Here is a 21,574-nt window from a genome sequence, read left to right as displayed (position 1 = left end):
AACAATGAAACTTGTCAAATGCAGTATAAATGGTCTTTATTGATGCTTTCAAGGTTTTAAATAGATACAAATGGAGCACATTAAGATCAGCTGAGAATAACAAAACAATGAGTAATTTACAAAGAAACGGCATGGAAACAGTCTTGTGTGAGCATAACGATTACTTTTGCGTGATGAAAGACAAAATAGGTTAAGCTGTTTGTTCATGTCTAGCTGTTTCAGACAGGCACATTTAAGTTAGCTCTTTAAACATGACTGGGTTGGTTACAGGTTATGTTCATCAGAAAATGGTGTAATGTCAATTTCAATCCTTCCATCATACACTTTCACGAAAGAATTAGCTTTCTGCGTTATCTCACTCAGGAATTCAATGATCTTGTTGTGGAAGGCATTCAGACTCTTGACCATAGAGTCGATCCAGGCCTGGATGTCAGCGCTCAGCTGCTCAATGGACATATCATCAAAAAGATCCTGGACCTTGGTAAGGATATTACTGAAGTACTTCTCAGCCATTCTCCTGAACTTTACAACCTGGGCGGTGACGTAAGACAAGGCGTCTGTGTAAACGTCGACCATCCAATTGAGTTCCTCTACTTTCTGAACACAAATGCGGTTGAACTCAGACAGCTTCTCCACGATATCCTCCAGTGATATTACCCCTAGGCTCTGCACAATGTCACTAAGCTTCTGCTGGAATTCCTCAAATGTGATCATTAACACTTCAAATTCTTCCTCGCCGAAAACAAGAGTGGGAATTCTGATTTCTGTGATATAGTCACGAACAACTTGACTGCGGGCGGCAAAAAATTCTGGAACCTTTGTGATAGCCTCCTCAGTCACATCAGCGACAAAGGCACTGAATTTCTGGTAGACCTCGAGTCCAGACAATTTGTCTTCAAATCCAGGGAGTTGAATCTTGATTTCCCTCAGGAACTCAATGGCAGCATTGAACAGAAGTCGAATCTTCTGCTCATATTCTCTGAGGACGAAGACTACGCTGTCTGATACCTTGTTGGTCAAGTCAGTAAGACCTAAATCTTCAAACATGTCAACAGCCCTCTTGAACACTATTCTGCCCTGAGTCATAATCTTATCCAGGAGATTGTTGGACATCCTGATGATCTCATTGTATATTTTGTCAATGGTATCAGGCATGCGCCCCTCCAGAGTAAGTGTTGACACAATGGCAGGCACCTTCTCCTTCAGTCCCAGCATCATCTCATTGGGAACCTCCATATTCCAGGTTGTCTGAATGTTAAGCACCGCTGAGTCGATTACAGACACCTTAACGGCCACGATATCCACATCATTCGCGGGGTCAGACTGCATGAGAGAAAGACAAAAGAACAGAAATGGATTTAGATCTGTGAACACTGTGACACACTCTTGGATGGTTGGCAGGATATAAATCAACACTATGTATCAGTAGAATATTGAAAGGCGCCCTTTGAGAAAATACCATGCGTATACTGTAGCATATTTTTTCTTACCGGGAATCGGCCGTAGAGTCTCCCTTTCACTTGAGTTGAATGTTTTCTCTGCAGCTGGAATCCCAGAAGACCAGTCGATGGACAGGACACGGAGACAACGAGGCCCTCCTGTGCATTTGCAAACAGTTCCTGGTTGACTTCCATGAGGTCCGAGACGTAGCCTGAATTGGTGACAGAGGCATCCACACCGTCGCTATTGAGGATGACGCTGCTGTCGTGGTTCCCCCCTATTAAGATGTGCTTCACAGACAGGACAGATGATAGTTTCACTCCGGTGTCTCTGTTCAAGGTGCTGGTAGCCTCAATATTGCCTCTCAGGACATTAAATTTAGAGTCTGAGGAGGCAGCGAACCTGACAACAATATTATCCTGATTGATGATGGCAGCGTCGGCTTTAAGTGTGGCCGTGGGTGTTTTCATAGAGAACTCATATGTCAGGTCACCCATGAGAGGGATCTTGATGCTCCTCTGCATTCTGGGTAGAGTGATTTTTGGGACAGTCAGCTTGCTGAGTGCAGATGGGACATGCAGAGAGGGCATTGTGATGAGACTAGCGTCAGGCAGTGGAATGGAGAAAGAAGACACATCGACATTTATCACTGGAATTTTGTACGCTGGAACGGTGAGGGTTTTGGGCAGCTCAGTGTTGTATTTCTCATACTCTGCCTTTACTTGATCCACTGATGTTGTGAGGAAGGCAACGACTTTGTCCCTGCCAATGATGACATTCTTGGTTAGCATTCTGCTATTCTTATTGATGGCACTGAAGATGGGCTGCAAGTCAAGATCAATGGTGAACATCTCAGGGTTCTTCTTATAAACAACCTTGGAGTCCATGTCAAAGGTCTGCTGAGTTGTGATCAAGAGCAGGCCTAGGCCGGAGTGCTGCCACAGAGAGTAGTCTTCCACTGCTGGTGTTGTCACTCCAATAAATGGCACAGTCATTGCAGGAATGGTGAAGGGCTCCTTCAACACATCAAGGTTGGCTTCTCCATTCATCTGTGCAAAGATGTGAATTTCCTTCTCACCATTGTCCATCGAGAAGTAGTGGGAGTACTTGTACTGGTTGAATCGAGCCAGACCCACCCAGCTAGCTTGCTGCACTCCAGAGTTGAGGGTGATGGCAAAGTCATTCTGAAGATCAATCTTTCCAGACAGCGTGAAGGGAAGTCTCACCTTGGCATTTTCCTTGTTCTTGGTGTCAAACATCAGTTCATAAGGTGTGACCAAAGCAGTAACAGAGTTGGAGAGAGTTCCCTCAATGTTGCCAACCAGATCAGTGTTGTGGGACGCAGTTATCTCAATCTTCAGATCCCGTACCCTAGCTTCTCCTTTCAATGTAGCAACACTGCTGGTGATGAATGGGGTCTTTGTTTCAGCAGATGCATCAATTGCGATGTGACCGTAAATGCAGAACTCTGCATTCACATTTTGCTTCATGTTAATGTTGTTGGTGTTTGTTGAGCCAGTGAAGGTCAGTTTGATGTCATGGGAATTGATGACAACTTCCATGTCACTCTTCTGGGTTCCCTCATCTACAAACTGATTGAATTCAAATTTCCCTTTGCCCTCATTGGTCAGAGTCAGAGTAATGGCACCATTGTCTAGGAGGGCAACAGCCTTCTGGGTCCGTGAAGTTTCACTGAAGAGTCCGAGACGGGGCATGTTCGTCTCATGGGTGTACACATTCTCGAGAGTGGCAGAGACTCCATTTCTTGTGGTGAAGAATGCATTGCTCACAAGTTCAGCTTTGTAGGGCTCAGTTGTAGCCTTGGTGGTGGTCTTAGAGGAGGCCTCTGCTGATAGGCCCTGAAAATTAACAGCTCCTTCGTGGTCAACAGAGAAAGCAGTGTGAGCAATCTTCATGGTCTCAGAGAGAGCAAGCTGGCTCATTTTGTGCAGAACAACGTGTGCTGTGGCATCCAGTGTGTAGGCAAGGAGATCAGAGGTAGATGTGGCCTGAGAGATGAGGTTGGCCGTGAGCTCGGGCGATTCTGAGTCAGTGGTAGAGTTCTGCAACTCAGCAGTGGTCCTAAGGCTGTAGTCAGGTGAGATAATTCGGAACTCCCCGTGGAGCTTTCCGAAACAGGGAATCTTGGTCATTTCAGTGACTTTCTCCCTAAGCTCCTCGGTGAATGTGTCATAATCAAAAGACTTGATCTTCTCAACCAGTTTATCAAAATAGACACTCATGTCATCAAACAGTTGCTTGAAGTCAAAAGCGCTCAGCTGATTCACAATCTCCTTCACTGGTGCCATGACTTTGTTGACCAGACCCTGGACGTCGATAGACTTAAGCGCAGCAATTGCTGACTGAATGCGTTCCCTGACATGGTACTGCTTCATCATCTCCACAACCTCATCCATGATGGTCTCAACCATCTTTTCAACCTCATAGTTGGACAGGATCTCCTCCATGTTGTTGTAGATGACATTGAGCTTACCAAAAATGTTATATTTAACGAACAAGTCTGAAATGGTGTCCTTTAGTGATTTCACCATATTGCTGAATTCTCTGTGGGGAAGCCTGGCCATCAGACCAGTCACGCGATCTACTACTGAGTTGATAAAGAGCTTGATGTCTTGAATGAAGAACTCCATGTCAAAGGTGTCAATGACTTGCTTCAGTTCGTTTACCTTGTCCTGCAACTTGGCCCTGATTTCATACTTGGTGTCAATGTCCTTCAGCAGCTCAATGCTGTTGTCCATCACTCCCATCACTGTAATCGTCACTTGTTCAAAGACCGCGGGAAGGTGCTCAATGAAAGGGATCTGGAGGAGATGGCTGTCGCTGTTCTTGTCATACTTGACAAATCCGGAGATGGAATAGTCCTGGTTCTCACTAGCTTTGTTCAACAGAGTTGTGGAGACAGCTCCTTTCATTTCCACTCCCATCTTCTCAGGGTTGTTGTAGGCAATAACCTCGTGGTCAACGGCATGGTTGTTCAGTTTGGATGTCATCTTCAGTGTGAGACTCTGCTCTTGAGTTGTGATCAGGCTGTTGAACTTGTTGTTCATGTTGGTCTCAAAGGATGTTCCGCTTTCCAACTGATGGGTGGTTGAGGCCCTGCATTCATGGGAGTGAGACAAAGCCAGAGGCTTGGCCTTCAGGAGGAACTTGCTGTAAACTTCACCGCTCTGCTTACCATACAGATTCAGCTCGCCGTTGGAGTTAAAGATGGCGTCAACATTAAGAGTGAAGGGTTCAGCCATTGCGTGGATAGTGTTATCCAGACGAAGGAAGGCAGAGTTGAAGTTTGCAATGCTGTTGAACTTCATGGACAGACCAGCAAGCTCTATGTCGGTATTGTGAGACATCTGAGATCCCATGAGTTTTCCGTTGGTGTGGCACTTAGCACTGGCGGTCATGTCAGCAAAGCTGAACTCATAGGTGTGCATCATCTCCTGCTCTGAGTAGGCTCCCTTCACACTGCCAGTCAGCTCCATCTTGTAAGGTTCTGCCATGAATTGGGCTTCATTGACAAAGCTGACATCCATGATTTTCACATCACTGCTAGCAACCACAGAAGCAGTGAAATGCTCAACATCAACTTTAACGTCATGTTTGTAGGAGTTACGGTCACTGATGATGTTATCGGTCTTGGAGCGGACGGCCAGAGATCCAAGATGCAGAGTCATGGAATGTGTGTTGTCAGTTTTCATGTCGTACACAGAGGCAACCAGGCTGTTGGAGAAGAACAAGCCATCTTCATTAATTCTGAAGTTCACTCTGTTTCTGGTGTCGGCATCGAAGAGGTTGCCCTTATACATGCTGTTCATGTAGATCTCTGACGTGCTGGCTTTCCCCTCCACTGTGAGCTCTGCTGTGTTCTCCTGGATGGCTCCCTTGGTGTTGATGGTTATGCTGGCCCCAGTGGTGTCAACTCCACTGTGGATGACATTCTCGAAGGTCACTGGGCTGCTCTGTGCAGTCGTGGTGCAGCTGGTGGCCAGGCCGTCCTTGTTCAGGGTCAGTGTGGCTTTGTGGGAGGCACGGCTTGCCAGAACATTGATGGAGGCGTCAGCGTTGACCTCAATACTAGAGGGGTCCAGAGACACGGAGAGCAAAGAATAGGCGCGGTTCTCCGTATCATCCGCCTGGTTCTCCACCCTGATGCTGGCCTCGTTTCTTGAGACGGTGAAGTCTACCTGGCTACGGAGCATTTTCTCATCAGCCTTGGTCACAGAGTCAGACTGGATGGTAAGCTGGGCTTCCTTGTAGCCGATGCTAAACTTGGTGGTGTGCTTGATCGGGTCGTTGTTCATGTTGGTGTTGGACTCAATGAGAAGCTTCTCGTCAGCATATCCAGCCTTGATCTTGTTCACAAATTCTAGCATTGGAGCGTCCAACCGCAACATGGACTCACCTCTTGCTTCTTTCTTCATAGGCTCAACAGAGAAGGACTGGGAGTAGGTGGTGCTAGCAGCCATGGGTCCGATGGTCACACTTCCGTCCATGTTGGCATCACCAATGAAAATGTCAGTGTCCAGGGAGCATTGGGAGGTGACTTCCAAGGATGTCTGCAGACCCAGAGGACTGAAGGCCTGGATCTTGTAATTGCCCGTTATCCTAACTTTGTCTGAAACAATGACACTTTCCGTGATGTCAAAGCTGGTGTCAATGAGCTTGTGGTTCAGAGAAGCATTGATAATGGCCTTCATGGAATCCTCTGGAATGTCAGCGATCAGTGCAGTTCCTGTGGAAGCCATTTTGTGGATTAGTCAAAAAGACTCAAAAATAAATATATTTAACATCTACTGTGGAGCAGAAATTTGAAACAATGATTTCAATGTCAAGTTTTTTACATAGCTTAACTTTTAACATAACTTTGTTACACTAGACACTTGGGCAAGGGGTTTGATCTCTGTACAAAGATTGTTACAAGATTTTACCTACATTTCTCACCATTATATCGAAGCAATATCAAGATGCCCTATTTGATTATTGATGAGTATAAGAGAGAGAAAGTTACCTTCAGTTGTGTAGGAGAGGAGTTCAATGGGACTGTCGACCACCACTTTGTACTTGGCAACGTAGCTGGGGGACTCCACACTGTTGTTGCCAGCAGAAAGCATGGCATCCCAGTTGTAGTAGTTGCTGTTGACCTTAGCAGATGCCTCCACCATTCCAAAGAGTGGAAGGGTGATGTCATAGCCGGAGGGGATGGAGAAGGTGGGGACCTGGATCTCTCTGGAGGGAAGCTCCAGACCCATCTGTGGCATGGTCAGGTGTGGGGTGGTCAGTCTGGCTGGGATCCTCAGCTCCTCAGATGACTTTCCTCCGAAAGGCATGGGGATGGTGATGGTGACGCGGTCCTTGTTGAACTGGTATTTGAATGTGCTCTCACTGGAGAATGGATGACCGTGCGTTTAGGTTAGATGGCAACAGACATTGTTATGGATAATACAGCAATGATAGACACTTTACAGGAAGCTGCTGTATTCTATTGTTCTATTGCTTAATTACATAGAGTTGAATGCCTTCACTTAAAGTGTGTAATTACAAAACATGCTGGAATGTATGACTATTACTGTTTGAGTAGCTTCACTTACGATTTCAGGAACAGCTTGTCAGGCATGGATGGAAGTACTACCTCTGGCAGGCGGCTCTTCAGTGTCTCAATAGCAGGGACATCAGCAATGATCTTGCCCAGCCAAATGTTGCTTGCCTGTTTGAAAATATCACACTCTCTTATAAGTCTCTTTTGAATGTTTAATTTCTCACGAAAATCTCTTTTCTCACAAAAAGTTACTGTTACATTTTATAAAATGAAAAAGCTGTGGAAAAAGGTTACGGTTTACCTCAAGAGCCTTGGTGTAGATGTGACGCAGTTTCATGTCAGTCTTGACCACTTTCTGGTCCAGGATGTCCTCCGAGAGCTGGACCAGCCAGTTCTGGATGGACTCAGCCGTGGAAGGCAAGAGGCTCTGGATCTCAGTGTTCATGTCAGACATTAGCTGAACCTCAACCTCGTCCTCACCTACATGAGGCAGAATTTATGTTAAACTTTAAACGTTTTATTTTTTGGATTCAAGACAAACCAGAGAGGACTAGATTAGAGGTTCTCCCAACATAGTGATGCTTTTTGTTTTTTTTGTCTTATTTTATCACGCAAAGTCGAGTCGGCTCTGAGCCAAAGATTTTCATTACTGAAAATGATATTGTATTGTTATTGAGTATATGACAATAAACCTGAAACTGGAACTTGAAATGTGAACGTACCGTATTTGAAAGTGACTCCCTGCACGGAAGAGGTCTCTGGGAGCTTGATGTCACTGGTGATGGCCAGGGTGAGTCCCTCTGCGTTCCTGAGGGTGGCAGTGACGGCGGCGTCTGTCTTCAGTGAGGGGACCAGCAGCTGCACCTGCAGCAGGCCATCAGTCATGTCCTCCATCCTATCAGACAGAGGGGGACCGTTCAATCAACGCGTTGAACAATATATGCGTCTGGGTCCATCCTGATGCATATTTGCATATATTTTTACATATTATTATTTCATATATTTATAAATAAATTGCATTAAAGGTGATATAGATAACATGTGTATGTGTTGTTAACGGCACACACACACACACACACACACACTGCGCTCACTGTAAATAACACCGCTCACCCACACTACAATCTGCACAACATAGAGATGTTACCTATTGCACCTTTAATGGTTGGGTGCAGTGTTTTCCCTTTTCCCTTCCCAAACATAAATGTGAGTGTGCTTGTGTTTCCTTACTTGGCACGGCCAATCAGAGACAGCTGAGGGACGTTCTTGTTGGAGACGGTGATGGTGAGGGACTTGCCCTTGGTGCTGCTGTCAGCGAGGCCCACCCTGAGGCCAGCCTCCACGTCGTAGTCGGGGATCTGGACGCTGGTGGTGAAGACGCGCCGGTTCCGGTTGTACTTCATGGTGGCGGTGGCCTCAGTGGGCTCAGAACCTGAGGAAGAGATAGAGAGGAGTTATTGATTTACCCCGCAGGCTCTGAGAAAAGAGAATCACAACGCAGGAGAACCCCTTCTGATACTCACACATTTACAAACTTTGTAACATTTTTACTTTTTTTCTCCTTTGGGTCGACTTGACCCCAGGAATTTAAACCTCCAAAAAATGATTATAATTAAAATTGTTACCCAAGTTTAAGTGGGTTACTTTATGTTTATTTGTTGACTATGTAAATAGCCCTTTAAATACTTCTCCCCATCCTATACAACCAGAAAACATATTATGCGACTATAGGAAAATATGCAAATCAGCATAAAATCATACTGATTGACCTCAAATTGGAAAGAAATATATTTTTGGTGTTATTGGCTTTGTGCTATTAGTTGGTATTATTAGGAACAACAGGATAAACATAAAATGAATATATGTTTTGAATGTCCTGTACATATTTTGTACGATTTGTGTTCTTTGGTGTCATTTTGACACCTGGCTGTTTTAGCTGTATAAAACATAGAAGAAATATATTTTCAAAATAAAGAGCTGTTATGTGTTCCGTACTGATGTTCTGCTGATGATGTTCTGTTTTACAAATAAAATCCTTCTAAATGTTTGAACATTGTTTGCTGGGGTCAAACTGACCCCAAAGTACACAGACGCGTACAAATGTGTACAGGTCACTGAAAACATATCACGTACGATGTTTGTCAATCAGTTAAACATTGAATGGAGTCAAATTGACCCCAGGGGTAATAGGAGGTTTAGTGAAAGGCAATACTAATGCTAATGCTAATACAGTGCTAATACAATGCTAATACAATGCTAATACAATGCTAATGCAATGCTAATACAATGCTAATACAATGCTAATACAAGGCATATACCCTCTGCTCTCAGGCTCATCTTCAGAGAGTCAACCATGTGTTGCCCCTCCTTGCCCTCGTGGAGGAGCTCATACGAGATGGTGGCCGTGTACTCTGAGACCAAACCGGTGGGCTGGATGTCCACAGCAAACCTATAGGTTAAACACCATTTTAGATATAGAATGTATAACGTAATTTCTGATGCATTAGCAATAGTAAACATACTCCTTTATAATTCAATTCAATTCAATGGCCGTTATTTATACTTGAAGGCCATTGAGGTTGCCCTCATTTTCAGTGACGACGAGTAGGAAAACTCAAGAATCAGAAGACAGTGATAACGCAATAACACTAAGGCAAACAAAGTAAAACGGTTAAAAGATAAAAACATAAAAAATCAGGAGATTCTGCTAAAACAATCACAACAAGATACAGAAAGCATAGATTTAAAATGATTAAGAGTAGGGAGGGAAGACATTTTTAGGGAATTTAGGGTCAGATTTGCTCTAACTTAGTCTCCCCGTTGAGGGGCAAGTAGGGCAGGTTTGCTCTCAGTCACCCCGTTGAGGGGCAAGTAGGGCAGGTTTGCTCTCAGTCACCCCGTTGAGGGGCAAGTAGGGCAGGTTTGCTCTTAGTCTCTCCGTTGAGGGGCAAGTAGGGCAGGTTTGCTCTTAGTCTCCCCGTTGAGGGGCAAGTAGGGCAGGTTTGCTCTCAGTCACCCCGTTGAGGGGCAAGTAGGTCAGGTTTGCTCTTAGTCTCTCCGTTGAGGGGCAAGTAGGGCAGGTTTGCTCTTAGTCTCTCCGTTGAGGGGCAAGTAGGGTAGGTTTGCTCTTAGTCTCCCCGTTGAGGGGCAAGTAGGTCAGGTTTGCTCTCAGTCACCCCGTTGAGGGGCAAGTAGGTCAGGTTTGCTCTTAGTCTCTCCGTTGAGGGGCAAGTAGGGCAGGTTTGCTCTTAGTCTCTCCGTTGAGGGGCAAGTAGGGTAGGTTTGCTCTTAGTCTCCCCGTTGAGGGGCAAGTAGGGTAGGTTTGCTCTCAGTCACCCCGTTGAGGGGCAAGTAGGTCAGGTTTGCTCTTAGTCTCCCCGTTGAGGGGCAAGTAGGGCAGGTTTGCTCTCAGTCACCCCGTTGAGGGGCAAGTAGGGCAGGTTTGCTCTTAGTCACCCCGTTGAGGGGCAAGTAGGGCAGGTTTGCTCTTAGTCTCCCCGTTGAGGGGCAAGTAGGGCAGGTTTGCTCTTAGTCTCCCCGTTGAGGGGCAAGTAGGGTAGGGTTGCTCTTACTTAGTCTCTCCGTTGAGGGGCAAGTAGGGTAGGGTTGCTCTTACTTAGTCTCCCCGTTGAGGGGCAAGTAGGGCAGGTTTGCTCTTAGTCTCCCCGTTGAGGGGCAAGTAGGGTAGGGTTGCTCTTACTTAGTCTCCCCGTTGAGGGGCAAGTAGGGCAGGTTTGCTCTTAGTCTCCCCGTTGAGGGGCAAGTAGGGTAGGTTTGCTCTTAGTCTCCCCGTTGAGGGGCAAGTAGGGTAGGGTTGCTCTTACTTAGTCTCCCCGTTGAGGGGCAAGTAGGGTAGGGTTGCTCTTACTTAGTCTCTCCGTTGAGGGGCAAGTAGGGTAGGGTTGCTCTTACTTAGTCTCCCCGTTGAGGGGCAAGTAGGGTAGGGTTGCTCTTACTTAGTCTCTCCGTTGAGGGGCAAGTAGGGTAGGGTTGCTCTTACTTAGTCTCCCCGTTGAGGGGCAAGTAGGTCAGGTCTGCTCTTAGTCTCCCCGTTGAGGGGCAAGTAGGGCAGGTTTGTTCTTAGTCTCCCCGTTGAGGGGCAAGTAGGGTAGGTTTGCTCTTAGTCTCTCCGTTGAGGGGCAAGTAGGGTAGGGTTGCTCTTACTTAGTCTCCCCGTTGAGGGGCAAGTAGGGTAGGTTTGCTCTTAGTCTCTCCGTTGAGGGGCAAGTAGAGTAGGGTTGCTCTTAGTCTCTCCGTTGAGGGGCAAGTAGGGTAGGGTTGCTCTTAGTCTCTCCGTTGAGGGGCAAGTAGGGCAGGTTTGCTCTTAGTCTCCCCGTTGAGGGGCAAGTAGGGTAGGGTTGCTCTTACTTAGTCTCCCCGTTGAGGGGCAAGTAGGGCAGGTTTGCTCTTAGTCTCCCCGTTGAGGGGCAAGTAGGGTAGGGTTGCTCTTACTTAGTCTCCCCGTTGAGGGGCAAGTAGGGCAGGTTTGCTCTTAGTCTCCCCGTTGAGGGGCAAGTAGGGCAGGTTTGCTCTTAGTCTCCCCGTTGAGGGGCAAGTAGGGTAGGGTTGCTCTTACTTAGTCTCCCCGTTGAGGGGCAAGTAGGGTAGGGTTGCTCTTACTTAGTCTCTCCGTTGAGGGGGAAGTAGGGCGCGGCGTTGCCGCTGGCGATGGAGTAGCGCGCCGTGGTGCACAGCTTCACCCCGGAGAAGAGAGGGGAGCAGCTCACAGCGTTGGTCCTCTGGTTCTCATCCATGGGGGGAACCAGGGACACGTGGTTACGGTCAGTGGTCACGGTCAGCACGCGGTTACTGTTTTTGGAGAAGAGCAGAAGAAACAAAATGGAGTAGCTTAGTATTTAACATCATGAACTCTGTTATAAGGTTATTTGCGATCATATGCAACAGGCCATATACTATTTTTTGACAGACTGTCAAAAGACATACTGTACAGTATACGCCCATAGAGATCCATTGTGTACTTAGCTGTGACATAAGCAATGAGCACTAATATCTCAAGAGTGCACAATTTGTTAAAATATTTATATAAATGAATAAAGAAACTTATAGCAGGGCTTATGATGGCAAATACCAAACTACTCCTTTAAACATATTAGTTCACAGGTCTTTGGTTATTTTACTGAGCATAGCCTACACTGTAAAATATGATGCCCTGTTAACTTAGAAACAGACTTAATTTTTGGTGCTCAGTTGACATTACCCATTTTGACTCGAGTTTATTGAGATGAGAGCTCATTCTACTTTCAAATCTAACATAAAACTGATTATCTGTGTACCTGCGAAAATTATTCTCACAAATAAGTTCCTTCACTTAATTTCCCTAATACAACAGGTTACCTCACTTTTTTAAAAGTATCCTATTTTACAGTGTATTGACCTTTGAACCTGTTTGTAGAGTAAGACGTCTTTACCTGACTCTGAAGAGCTGTGTGGTTCCCTGGGGAGCAGGGATGCTCAGCTTGACCTGGTTCTTCTCCAGGGTGATCTTGGCATGGAGAGCGCTCTCGTGGTACATGTTGGTGTGCATCTCAATAGCCGAAACAACAAACTCAGGGATGTGGACTCCCATCTGCGTCACGAACTCCACACCCACTGAGGGCATGAAGGACACCTCCTGCTGTTGTAACAAAATGTTAAGATGGGAGAATCATGATTACGGCACAGAATAAATGCTTATTGATGGGGCAATATGAGAGGAGGGGGTAGGATGTGTACCATGTTTGGTGCAATGCGCAGTCCGCCCTTAGCTCCGGGGACGAAGGTACCAGACAGAGAGAACTTCAGAGGGAAGCCAGCAGCAGTCGGCAGGGTGAAACTGTTGTCCATGAAGATGTAATGGGCGAACAGCTCGTTGTCAGTGCCTGACATCAGTTTCTCCACGGTCTGAAACAAAAAAATCAACGTTATAACAACCATCAATCATAGTAAGAATAACTTCAAATGCATCGATTGACAGTTAAGCACAGATGAAAAACAAATGCTTTGTTTTATCAATCAAAGCTTTATTTGTATAGCGCATTTCATACCCAGAGGCAACACAATGCGCTTTACAAAGAACAAGGGAGGTGGGTATACGACCCACTCTCTACATATTCCAGAGGGAAGCTAAAAAACAGTAATCACCCGGGGGCCAGATAAGTGAGCTGTAAAAATTCTTCCCTGACCCCTCTCAACGAGACGATCGAGCAAGCTCCTGGAGTATGTTTGTCTACCGGCTAAGAACATTTATAAAGCAATAAATTACATTAAATTACATTTTCAGAGTAAGAGAAGCTAAAAAACAACATAGGAGAGACATTGCAAATACTGGTGTGTGTTTGCTATGGCCCAGGCCTAGGGCACTGTGTTCACGTTTTATGTACCTTAGTGGGAATGATCCTGAAGAGGACATCGGCGTACATCACTGCTGTGTTCACGAGGCCCTTCAGATCGCTGCCCTTGATGTAGCCAAGCTCAGCTCCCATGATCCTCAGGTAGGCGGTGGCCTCCGGGGTCTCCTGAGCCTGCAGGTCCTTCGCCAGCTTGTTGACGTTACGGACGATTTCCCTCACGATGTTCTCAGGCACCTAAACAGAAGGTTTCGGTTCATGCTAATGGCTAACTAATGCAGAGGAACGACACAACGCTAACGGGGGCGTGAGCGTATTTTTGTGGAGAGAGAAATAATAGTGTGCTTGCATGTAAGAATCACCTGTCTCTTCTGTCTCTCCCTTCTCAAGGGCCCAGCCCATTTCTCCAGAACCTCATTCATCTGGTCTGGCATCTTATCTGCAGCCCAGTACATGGTCTTGGACAAGGTGTCTGGGAAGAATCCATTCTTTCCGAATAGAAGCTCAACGGTTGGATCAAAGCCCTTCCCCTCCATGCCAACCTACAGTAAAAATAAAAAAGTTGAATGAATGTGGATTATTGGAGTATTATACAATAACACTAGAAACGACACAAGTTCCTGGAAAGTTCTTTGTTGTTTTACATACCTCCATCATGTCCAAATCGAACCCAAAGGCGTTCAAGGTCGTCTCAAACATGACCTCCCTGGGCAGCTGGCTGCTGGGGTCAAAGATGACGTTGCCCTTCATACCAGTCAGTAAGTTATCCATGCCAGTCTCCATTTTGTAGTTGCGGGCCATTGTGGTGTAGTCCCCGTGAGTGGTCACATCATTTCCCCCCATAACTTCCAAGATCTTCTTGCCTAACCTGAGGTGGAAAGAAAAGCATGGAGTGATTAAGTCACGCAATGAATACCGGTGGGTCTGTGGTCAACGCTATGGTAAAAAAAAAAACTGTCGTAGACGGGATTTTGTCCTTACTTCTGGGTCTCTGGGTCCTTGGATGAGATGATGTTGTAGATGTGGGAGGTCACGAAAGCCTTGACTTGCGCGTTCTGCTCTTGAATCAGCACCTTCCTGACCAGCTCCAGGTCGCTGGCCTCGGGATCCCTCATCAGGATCAGGTAAGCGGCTAGGCGTTTCTGCACGGCGCCCTTGCCGTATTGGCTGACTCTCTGGAGGTTGGCGCGCACCTGAAACAGACACAAACCAGGAAGTTGTTCACAATTGTATATTGTTGTGATTATGTTATGATATGTGTTTGATAGTGTAGATCATATAGCGGAGCAGCCCAACTCTTCTAATGCAACAGCGGCCATTTTGACGTGTCACTACAGGGTAAACACAAGTTTAATTAATAACAGTAATTATGGCCCTGTCCCATTTAGGATTAAGGCAGACTAGGCCACTGATATTGTGCATGCTGGCGCACTGGAATGGCCGTGACACCCTAAATAGAGTATTCATTTAATTTTGTCAATTACACCTGGCATGTCAAAATGGCTGCTGGGAAAAGGGCCTATTAGTATTATTTTTGAATGAAAGTATAAAGGGAGTTAAATCAACAGGTTCAGTTATTTTGGAAATATTGGCTAAAAGGGTTTGAAACCGTGGTTGATATCTGCTGAATTATGATTGTAAACTGATTCATGTTATCATCAACATAATTTGTATGTGAGAATGCATGGATGACCAACTGTTCTGTGTCTTCTTGTTATACTGTATATTTGCCTATAAAAAAGAAAGTATTAAAAAAAAGAAAGTATAAAGGGAGTTTGCGTTACCTCACTAGTCACAGTCATGCCTCTGAAGGCCTGGATGGCGGCGAGCTGAACGGACAGCGTTGTCGTCGGCTGCCTCATGCACTTCAGCAGGGTGGTCTTCACGCTGGCGTCCGCAGCTTCCATAGCCTTGCCCATGTTGCCAACAACCTGGACACATGCATGACGAAACAACAAAGACACATGAGCTACGAGGCTCACTCTGCGTATGTCAGGATCATCTGGAGTGGAAAGAGGCGGGGTTAAGCGACAGGTCACGTACCCTCAGGGTCATGAAGGTCAGCTCCTTTTCCCCGGCGCAGTCAGCGCCCAGAATGGAGGTCATGAACTCAGACACAGCGGTGATCTCCGGGGTCACCTCGCCCTCAGCCTGGTAGAGTCTGGTCACACACAACAGTAGTAAATACTCTGACCTCAGAAACCAACATTCACCAGTAGCATATTTGTATTTAATCTCACTGCAAAAATATTTGTGAAAATAGAAGAAATAAATACTGAATCTGAGGAGAAATTACTTAATACGAGTGGAATTATCTGTCCATGCAGCAAGATAATTTTACTTGATAAAAAATCTTAAAATAAGTTGGTTCGAGTCTAGAAATAAAATAGAAACTAGTAAATATCTTTTAAAACAACATAATTAATCCCATATTTCCAAATCTAAGATGTTAAATCTTGGCAAGCGCAGAACAATTTGCAAATGCTCCTGAGCCCAAACACGTATTTCTTACTCACTTCCTGACAGCGTTGCTCAGCGCATACATGATGGCCTTGCTCTGCTTGTACTGAGCCATCGCCAGCATGTCCTTGACCAGGAGGCGGGAGGGGTTGGGCAGCATGCCGAGGGCGTAGACGGCGGCGTCAACCTCCACGGCGTCGGTGTCGAAGGTCCTGAGGACCTGGAGCATGCCGCTGCTGCACTCCGGGGTGCCGCACTGGGCCAGGGCTTGCCAGGTCAGAGCTCCGGACAGAGTCATCATGGAGTCCACAAGGGCGCTCATGGTCTCGGCCTTCAGGCCACGGAGCTGTGAGACCAGCTTCTGGAAGGTGCTGGCACGCTGGTGCCCCTGGCTGGTCTGAGACAGGGAGTTCAGCTCCCTCATGGTGGCAACAACGCTGTCCTTATTTTGAGTGGGGGTCTTGTCCTCTACAGCCTCCATGGGCAGGAACTTAAGGTTGGCACCAACTTAAAAAAAAAAAGAGAGAGAGAGAGAGGTTTACTGAGGGTTTTAGGGGCCGTTTAAAATCATCTGCCTGACACATGAACTCATACGTTTCTGGAAAGGATGAGTGTCAAACGAGGGAAAGGGAATTCTTACCGGAGAAGACTCTGTCGTTGATATTCTCAGACTCAACCAGAGTCAGGGTCTGTTTCACCGTTGTTCCAACGCCATACTCATTCCTGTATTTAGAAAAGGATGCAAGAAGATTGATGACAAACGTTTATACTGTTTTATATGCGTTCTGTATCTAATTGTTTTCTGTTATGCACTGTTTTTAGTTATGCAATGTTTTATAAATAAATAAAACCCTCTTCTCTTTCTTCTTCTTTTTCTATTTTCTATTTAATGTATTTTATTTCTTACATGGATGTGTACGTTTCATCAACAATAGACAAGCCAGTGTTTGTCAACTTGACATAAAGCTTTACACACCCACGGTCGAGAAGGAGCAGGATGAAGAAAATCTTATTCTAGTAGTAGTGGTATGTTATTCTGGAGAAGCACCGTGATATGAATCATGGTTGTGGACTTACTGGTGAGAGAAAGGCAAGTAGATGTGTTTCTCAGTGCAGGTTCCAGAGACCATGTGGTTCTCCTCAGCGGAGAACCTGTAGTTGCAGGTCTGCGTGCTGCTGATGAGCTTGGACAGAGGGAGGTGCTGTTGAAAGGAACACATTTTTGTTACTAGATAAACATACATCATGGGGATGAAATAAAAATGTAATCTCTAAAGTCATCTCTTTTAAGAACTAGACATGGTGCTCAGCGAGGACAGACCTCTGTCCCTGAATGCATTTTGTGTCTCTGCCCAGATAGCAAGCGGATCTGGGCCATATTTGGGCCGGAACTAAGCCACAAGGGCCAGATCTGGCCTGTATATGGCCCAGATCCGCTTGCTATCTGGGTGTGCATTAGCCAAAATTGAATGGGTTCTAAATTGGCTCATTCTACACCCCTCCACGGAGTTTAATGAAAAGCAGTCGATTTTCTGTAATCCTAGTCCAAAAAATGAATGGAGGTGAATGTCTGGCCCAGCCATGTGTGGGTGGCTCTTGGACCTGACCCGTGATTCGGATCCACTCCAGGATTTAATGGGTTGTTAGTTGACCCATGCTACACCCCTCCACCGAGTTTCATGAAAATCAGTCTGGTAGATGTAACGTAAACCTGGTCAACAAAACGAGCGGAGCCGTATTTGGGCGGCTCGTGGATCTGTCCCGTGATTCGGACCCGAGTTTCAGAAAAATCGGTCTGGTAGTTTTTGTGTAATCCTGCTAACAGACAAACAAACAAACCAAGAAACGGTTCGTGGAACCGCCCTGTGATTCGGATCCGCACCAAAATTTAACGGGTTCTAAGTTGACCCATGCTACACCCCTCCACTGAGTTTCATGAAAATCGGTCTGGTAGTTTTTGCGTAATCCTGCCCACAGTAGTAATGTACATGCGCACGTACACACTCCACTGAAAACATTACCCCTCGCCCTGCGCTGTCACTGGGGCGGAGGTAATTCATGCTAATTCATTTCTCAGTTTAGTTTCTTTTGATATTATGGATGCCTGACTTGTCGATGGTCATGATTTAGGCTTTTACCATGCCGGAGATGAGCGCCAGGGGGCTGGTGTGCTCCCTATGGGGGGTGAAGCTGTCGCACTTGGACAGGTCCCTGGTGAGGGTGATGTCAGTGGCCACATCCTCTCCAGCATTGATAGTGATGTCAGTTTCACAGACTCCATGCAGGGTGGCCTGAAAGAATTGAGAGGTGTGCAAACGTGTACGGGTCAAATCCAGGAGAGGGAAGATTTATTATTAACGATTCACTGCTTTATCGACTTATTGCCGTAATCAGGCTAAGATTATTGAGCTGAAAAGTCCAAACATGATGACACATGATGACACACACAACATGTGAGGCCACATCAACAAGATAAACATATCTCTAACTTTGACCTGCTGATGAGGACAGTCATTATGAGAACAACGGTATTTACCACCCTAGATTGGGGCTTCTTCAGTACTATAATCAAGGTATATGGAGGTTTACCCATTGCCCTTTATTCTTATCCACCATTAATAAAACTTCATTTGCTGATAGAGTATAACCACTTCTTCAGCTACACCATTGGACTTCTTATCTTCGTATTGCATAACTTGTTATGTTTGAAGAAATCAGAATTGATGACACAGTCCTGGCTATACTGGTTATATATCGATTCCTATTTCTGAGTGGCGGAAAAAGTCGTCACCTCTTACCATTTCTGCGTTTTTCTTCTTCAGAAGAGGAACGAGGAGGGCGGACACGATTCCCCTCTTGATGTTCAGGATGGTGGTGGTCTCGCCCTCCTCGGGGAAGAGTTTCACCTCTGACCCTCCCTCAACCATGACCTTCAGGGGATTCCTGCAAAATCAACAACAGGAAGGCTCTTGGTTTCCACTTTGTATCACACACCATGTTTCCATCCACACGTTTTATGCGAATTAAGTTATATCGAATTAAAAATGCCTTATGGAAACAGTAAAATTCGATTAAAAATCAGGAAAATCTACAAAAAGTTTGTACTGTCGATCTCATCGGATTTTCTCTTGTTTGATAAAAGTCTTTTGTGATAAATGCTTTATCCGATTTAAAGCTCTAGATGGAAACGCACGTTCACCGGTGGATGGAAACATGGCTATTGGTGCACTCTTGCTTCCTCCCAGATAGCAAGCGGATGTGTAATGATTCTGGGCCATATATGGGCCGGAACTAAGCCACAAGGGCCAGATCTGGCCTGTATATGGCCCAGATCCACTTGCTATCTGGGCTGCGTTTGCTGTTTCTCATGACTCAAGCCATGCTTCGATACGGTGAAGTGGTTTGGTGGGATAGAGTTGACATGGAGACTTACGTCGCCATGGCAGCCCGGAATGAGTCCGAGTCGGCAGAAGGCCCGAACACAGGGGAACCTTCCGGTCCGACGTCGACGATCTCGCTCAGGCTGCACTCTGAGGTACGAACGATGAAGCTGCAGGTCTGGACAGCATCCACCTCAACCTGCCAGACAGAAAAGGATTAGAAAACATGCTTTATGTGGCGAGGAAGGATGGGGAATTCAATAAGCACAGTGAGGCCCTGGCAAAGGCAAGGTTTTGGTTTCTTAATGTGACTCTTACTTTACAGTAAACTTTGGGGCCATTCTTGACGATGGTGGCTCCGTTCACGCCATTATGGGTCTCAGCTTCGTAGTCGTAGACATACCTCTTGAAGTTCTGGAACCTTCTCGCCACTAAAGAAAGGAAATAAATGAATCATTCTGCAGTTAGATTACGTAGGAAGATTTGATCTGTCAAAACACATCTTATCTCCACGTAGATAAGTAGTTCTGGACTCTGGTATAGGTTTTCCCATGATAACATGGGTGCTGTTGACTAAGGGGACTGATATGGAATGGTGATCTCACCACTAAGGGTTCAAAGTTGCACCTTTCAGCTTAGAGTGGCCCATGTTCAGTAGGTGAATTTGGGCAATATTTACATAACTCATGTAGTGAGTGAGTGAGCAGGCTATGCCTATTCTTCCAAACAGATTTACAGCATCTATTATTATTAGACAAGGCAAGGCAAGGCAAGGCAAGTTTATTTATATAGCACATTTCAGCAACAAGGCAATTCAAAGTGCTTTACATGAGACATTAGAAGCATCAAGACAGTGCAACAATAAAAGGTTATATAAAACAAAATGCTGGAAAAATATTAAAATACAGAAATTATTATTATTATTATTATTATTATTATTATTATTTGTCACAAATGTCCCCACTCACTTATAAACATCTTGCTGTGTTTAGTTTTAAATGTATCATTCAGGCATTTTGCTAATTCTGTAATTCATCTAGAAATAAAAAAAAGAGTTTGATTCTTACCAAGGCATGTTGGAATTTGCCCCTCGGAATCCACCACATCCTGCTCTGTGAATGGAAGGGAATGGGGTGAATGGAAGGGAATGGGGTGAATGGAAGGGAATGGGGTTATGAACAGATGAGAAAACATAAGTACAGTATATAAAGACCATTGAGAAATTTGATTACCGCTGTCTGCATGATTTTCCACTTTGGTTTGCTTTTGATTTATATATATATTGGTGATATAATTTCATTGCTATTCTTGCACTTTGCCTTCAGCACTAGATTATGCTCTTAGTCACTTGTTTTAGAAAGAAGAGGCACTTGTGAGTTCTGGTGAGTAGTAGTAAATTGGCTTCTCCTAAGTTAAATGCAATTATTGTTAGTCGCTTTGAATAAAAACGTCTGCTTAACAACTGTATTATAATGTAATGTAATGTAATAATGCTTAGATAATTGCCCAAGTAAGAAATTAAATCAGTGTAGCGGCTGTTTTGTCACCTTTTGAATAATATCATGATTTAATATCAATATGATAAACATAAATCTATTAAACTAATTCAATCCAAATAACATATTGAAATAATTGTTGAGACCCATCTAGACACAAACTGGAAATGATCACAAATCAGTTCCTCCAGCAGTTGATTCAATATACTGTAACAACTGGTCAGTGTTTTAACAAAAGACTAATAATGATATTTTCTTTTCTGATGCTATAAAAGACGATGTAGACTTAAAGACTCGTAGGTCTTAGTTTCTCAGTCTGTGATTCCAAGCAAATATAAAAAGTGGCTTTTCTTGATTCAAATCAAATCAAATAAGAGTAACACTATGAAAAGTCTCTACATTTCTGAAGTTGCCCAATGGAAACCAGAGAACGTGAGAGGTACTTACGGGCCAAGGCATAGGTGCTCAGCAGCAGCAGAAGGCAGAGCTTAGTGTCCCCCATGATGGGTTAGCTGGAGCTCTGGAAGCCTTTGAGATAGTGGAGTCCTCTATCAGTGAAGACTGAATCCTCACTGTTGGCTCCGGCCTTTTATACTTCCCCCATCTCACTGTGTGAGACCAATCAGAGTTGCAAATGTGTTATGATATGCTCAACTCCAAAGTCCAGACAGTCCTTGTGGCAGGCCAAAGGTGCGTCATTTCACAAACCGTCCCAAGTCTCAAGACTGTCAGTCAGCATTGGGCTGGATGGGACTCTGTGACTAAGATTAGATTTGGTCCGAAACCCATGTTGGATTGATTCTTCATGTCACGCTGAGACCAAAGTCAGAGACTGCAGCTGAGCCATTTGACTCAAGTCTTCATTGTGTATTATTATTGTTACCTGGCTTAATTGTATAC

The 21,574-nt window shown here is 45.2% G+C and overlaps 1 protein-coding gene across 1 annotated transcript; it reads right to left on the bottom strand.

The window, feature by feature from the left end:
• Positions 1–19: 19 nt before the first annotated feature.
• Positions 20–21,229, bottom strand: LOC311310681 (apolipoprotein B-100-like). Its single transcript, XM_084440201.1, has 26 exons — positions 21,122–21,229; positions 20,246–20,290; positions 19,497–19,609; positions 19,232–19,377; positions 18,597–18,741; positions 17,937–18,089; positions 16,876–17,000; positions 16,439–16,521; positions 15,855–16,305; positions 15,382–15,499; positions 15,123–15,269; positions 14,320–14,531; positions 13,987–14,206; positions 13,701–13,880; positions 13,372–13,575; positions 12,725–12,892; positions 12,421–12,626; positions 11,612–11,800; positions 9,310–9,440; positions 8,222–8,423; positions 7,714–7,886; positions 7,293–7,471; positions 7,044–7,159; positions 6,464–6,837; positions 1,491–6,187; positions 20–1,323 (listed from the first exon to the last, which is right to left on the bottom strand). The coding sequence occupies exons 1-26, from the start codon at positions 21,174–21,176 to the stop codon at positions 265–267; spliced, it is 9,891 nt and encodes a 3,296-aa protein (XP_084296327.1). The 5' UTR covers positions 21,177–21,229; the 3' UTR covers positions 20–264.
• Positions 21,230–21,574: the final 345 nt, after the last annotated feature.

This window comes from Borostomias antarcticus (assembly GCF_949987555.1).
Source record: "Borostomias antarcticus genome assembly, chromosome: 6".
NCBI lineage: Eukaryota > Metazoa > Chordata > Actinopteri > Stomiiformes > Stomiidae > Borostomias > Borostomias antarcticus.
The sequence above is the reverse complement of the archived record's forward strand: the minus strand, read 5'-3'. Positions and strand labels throughout refer to the sequence as shown.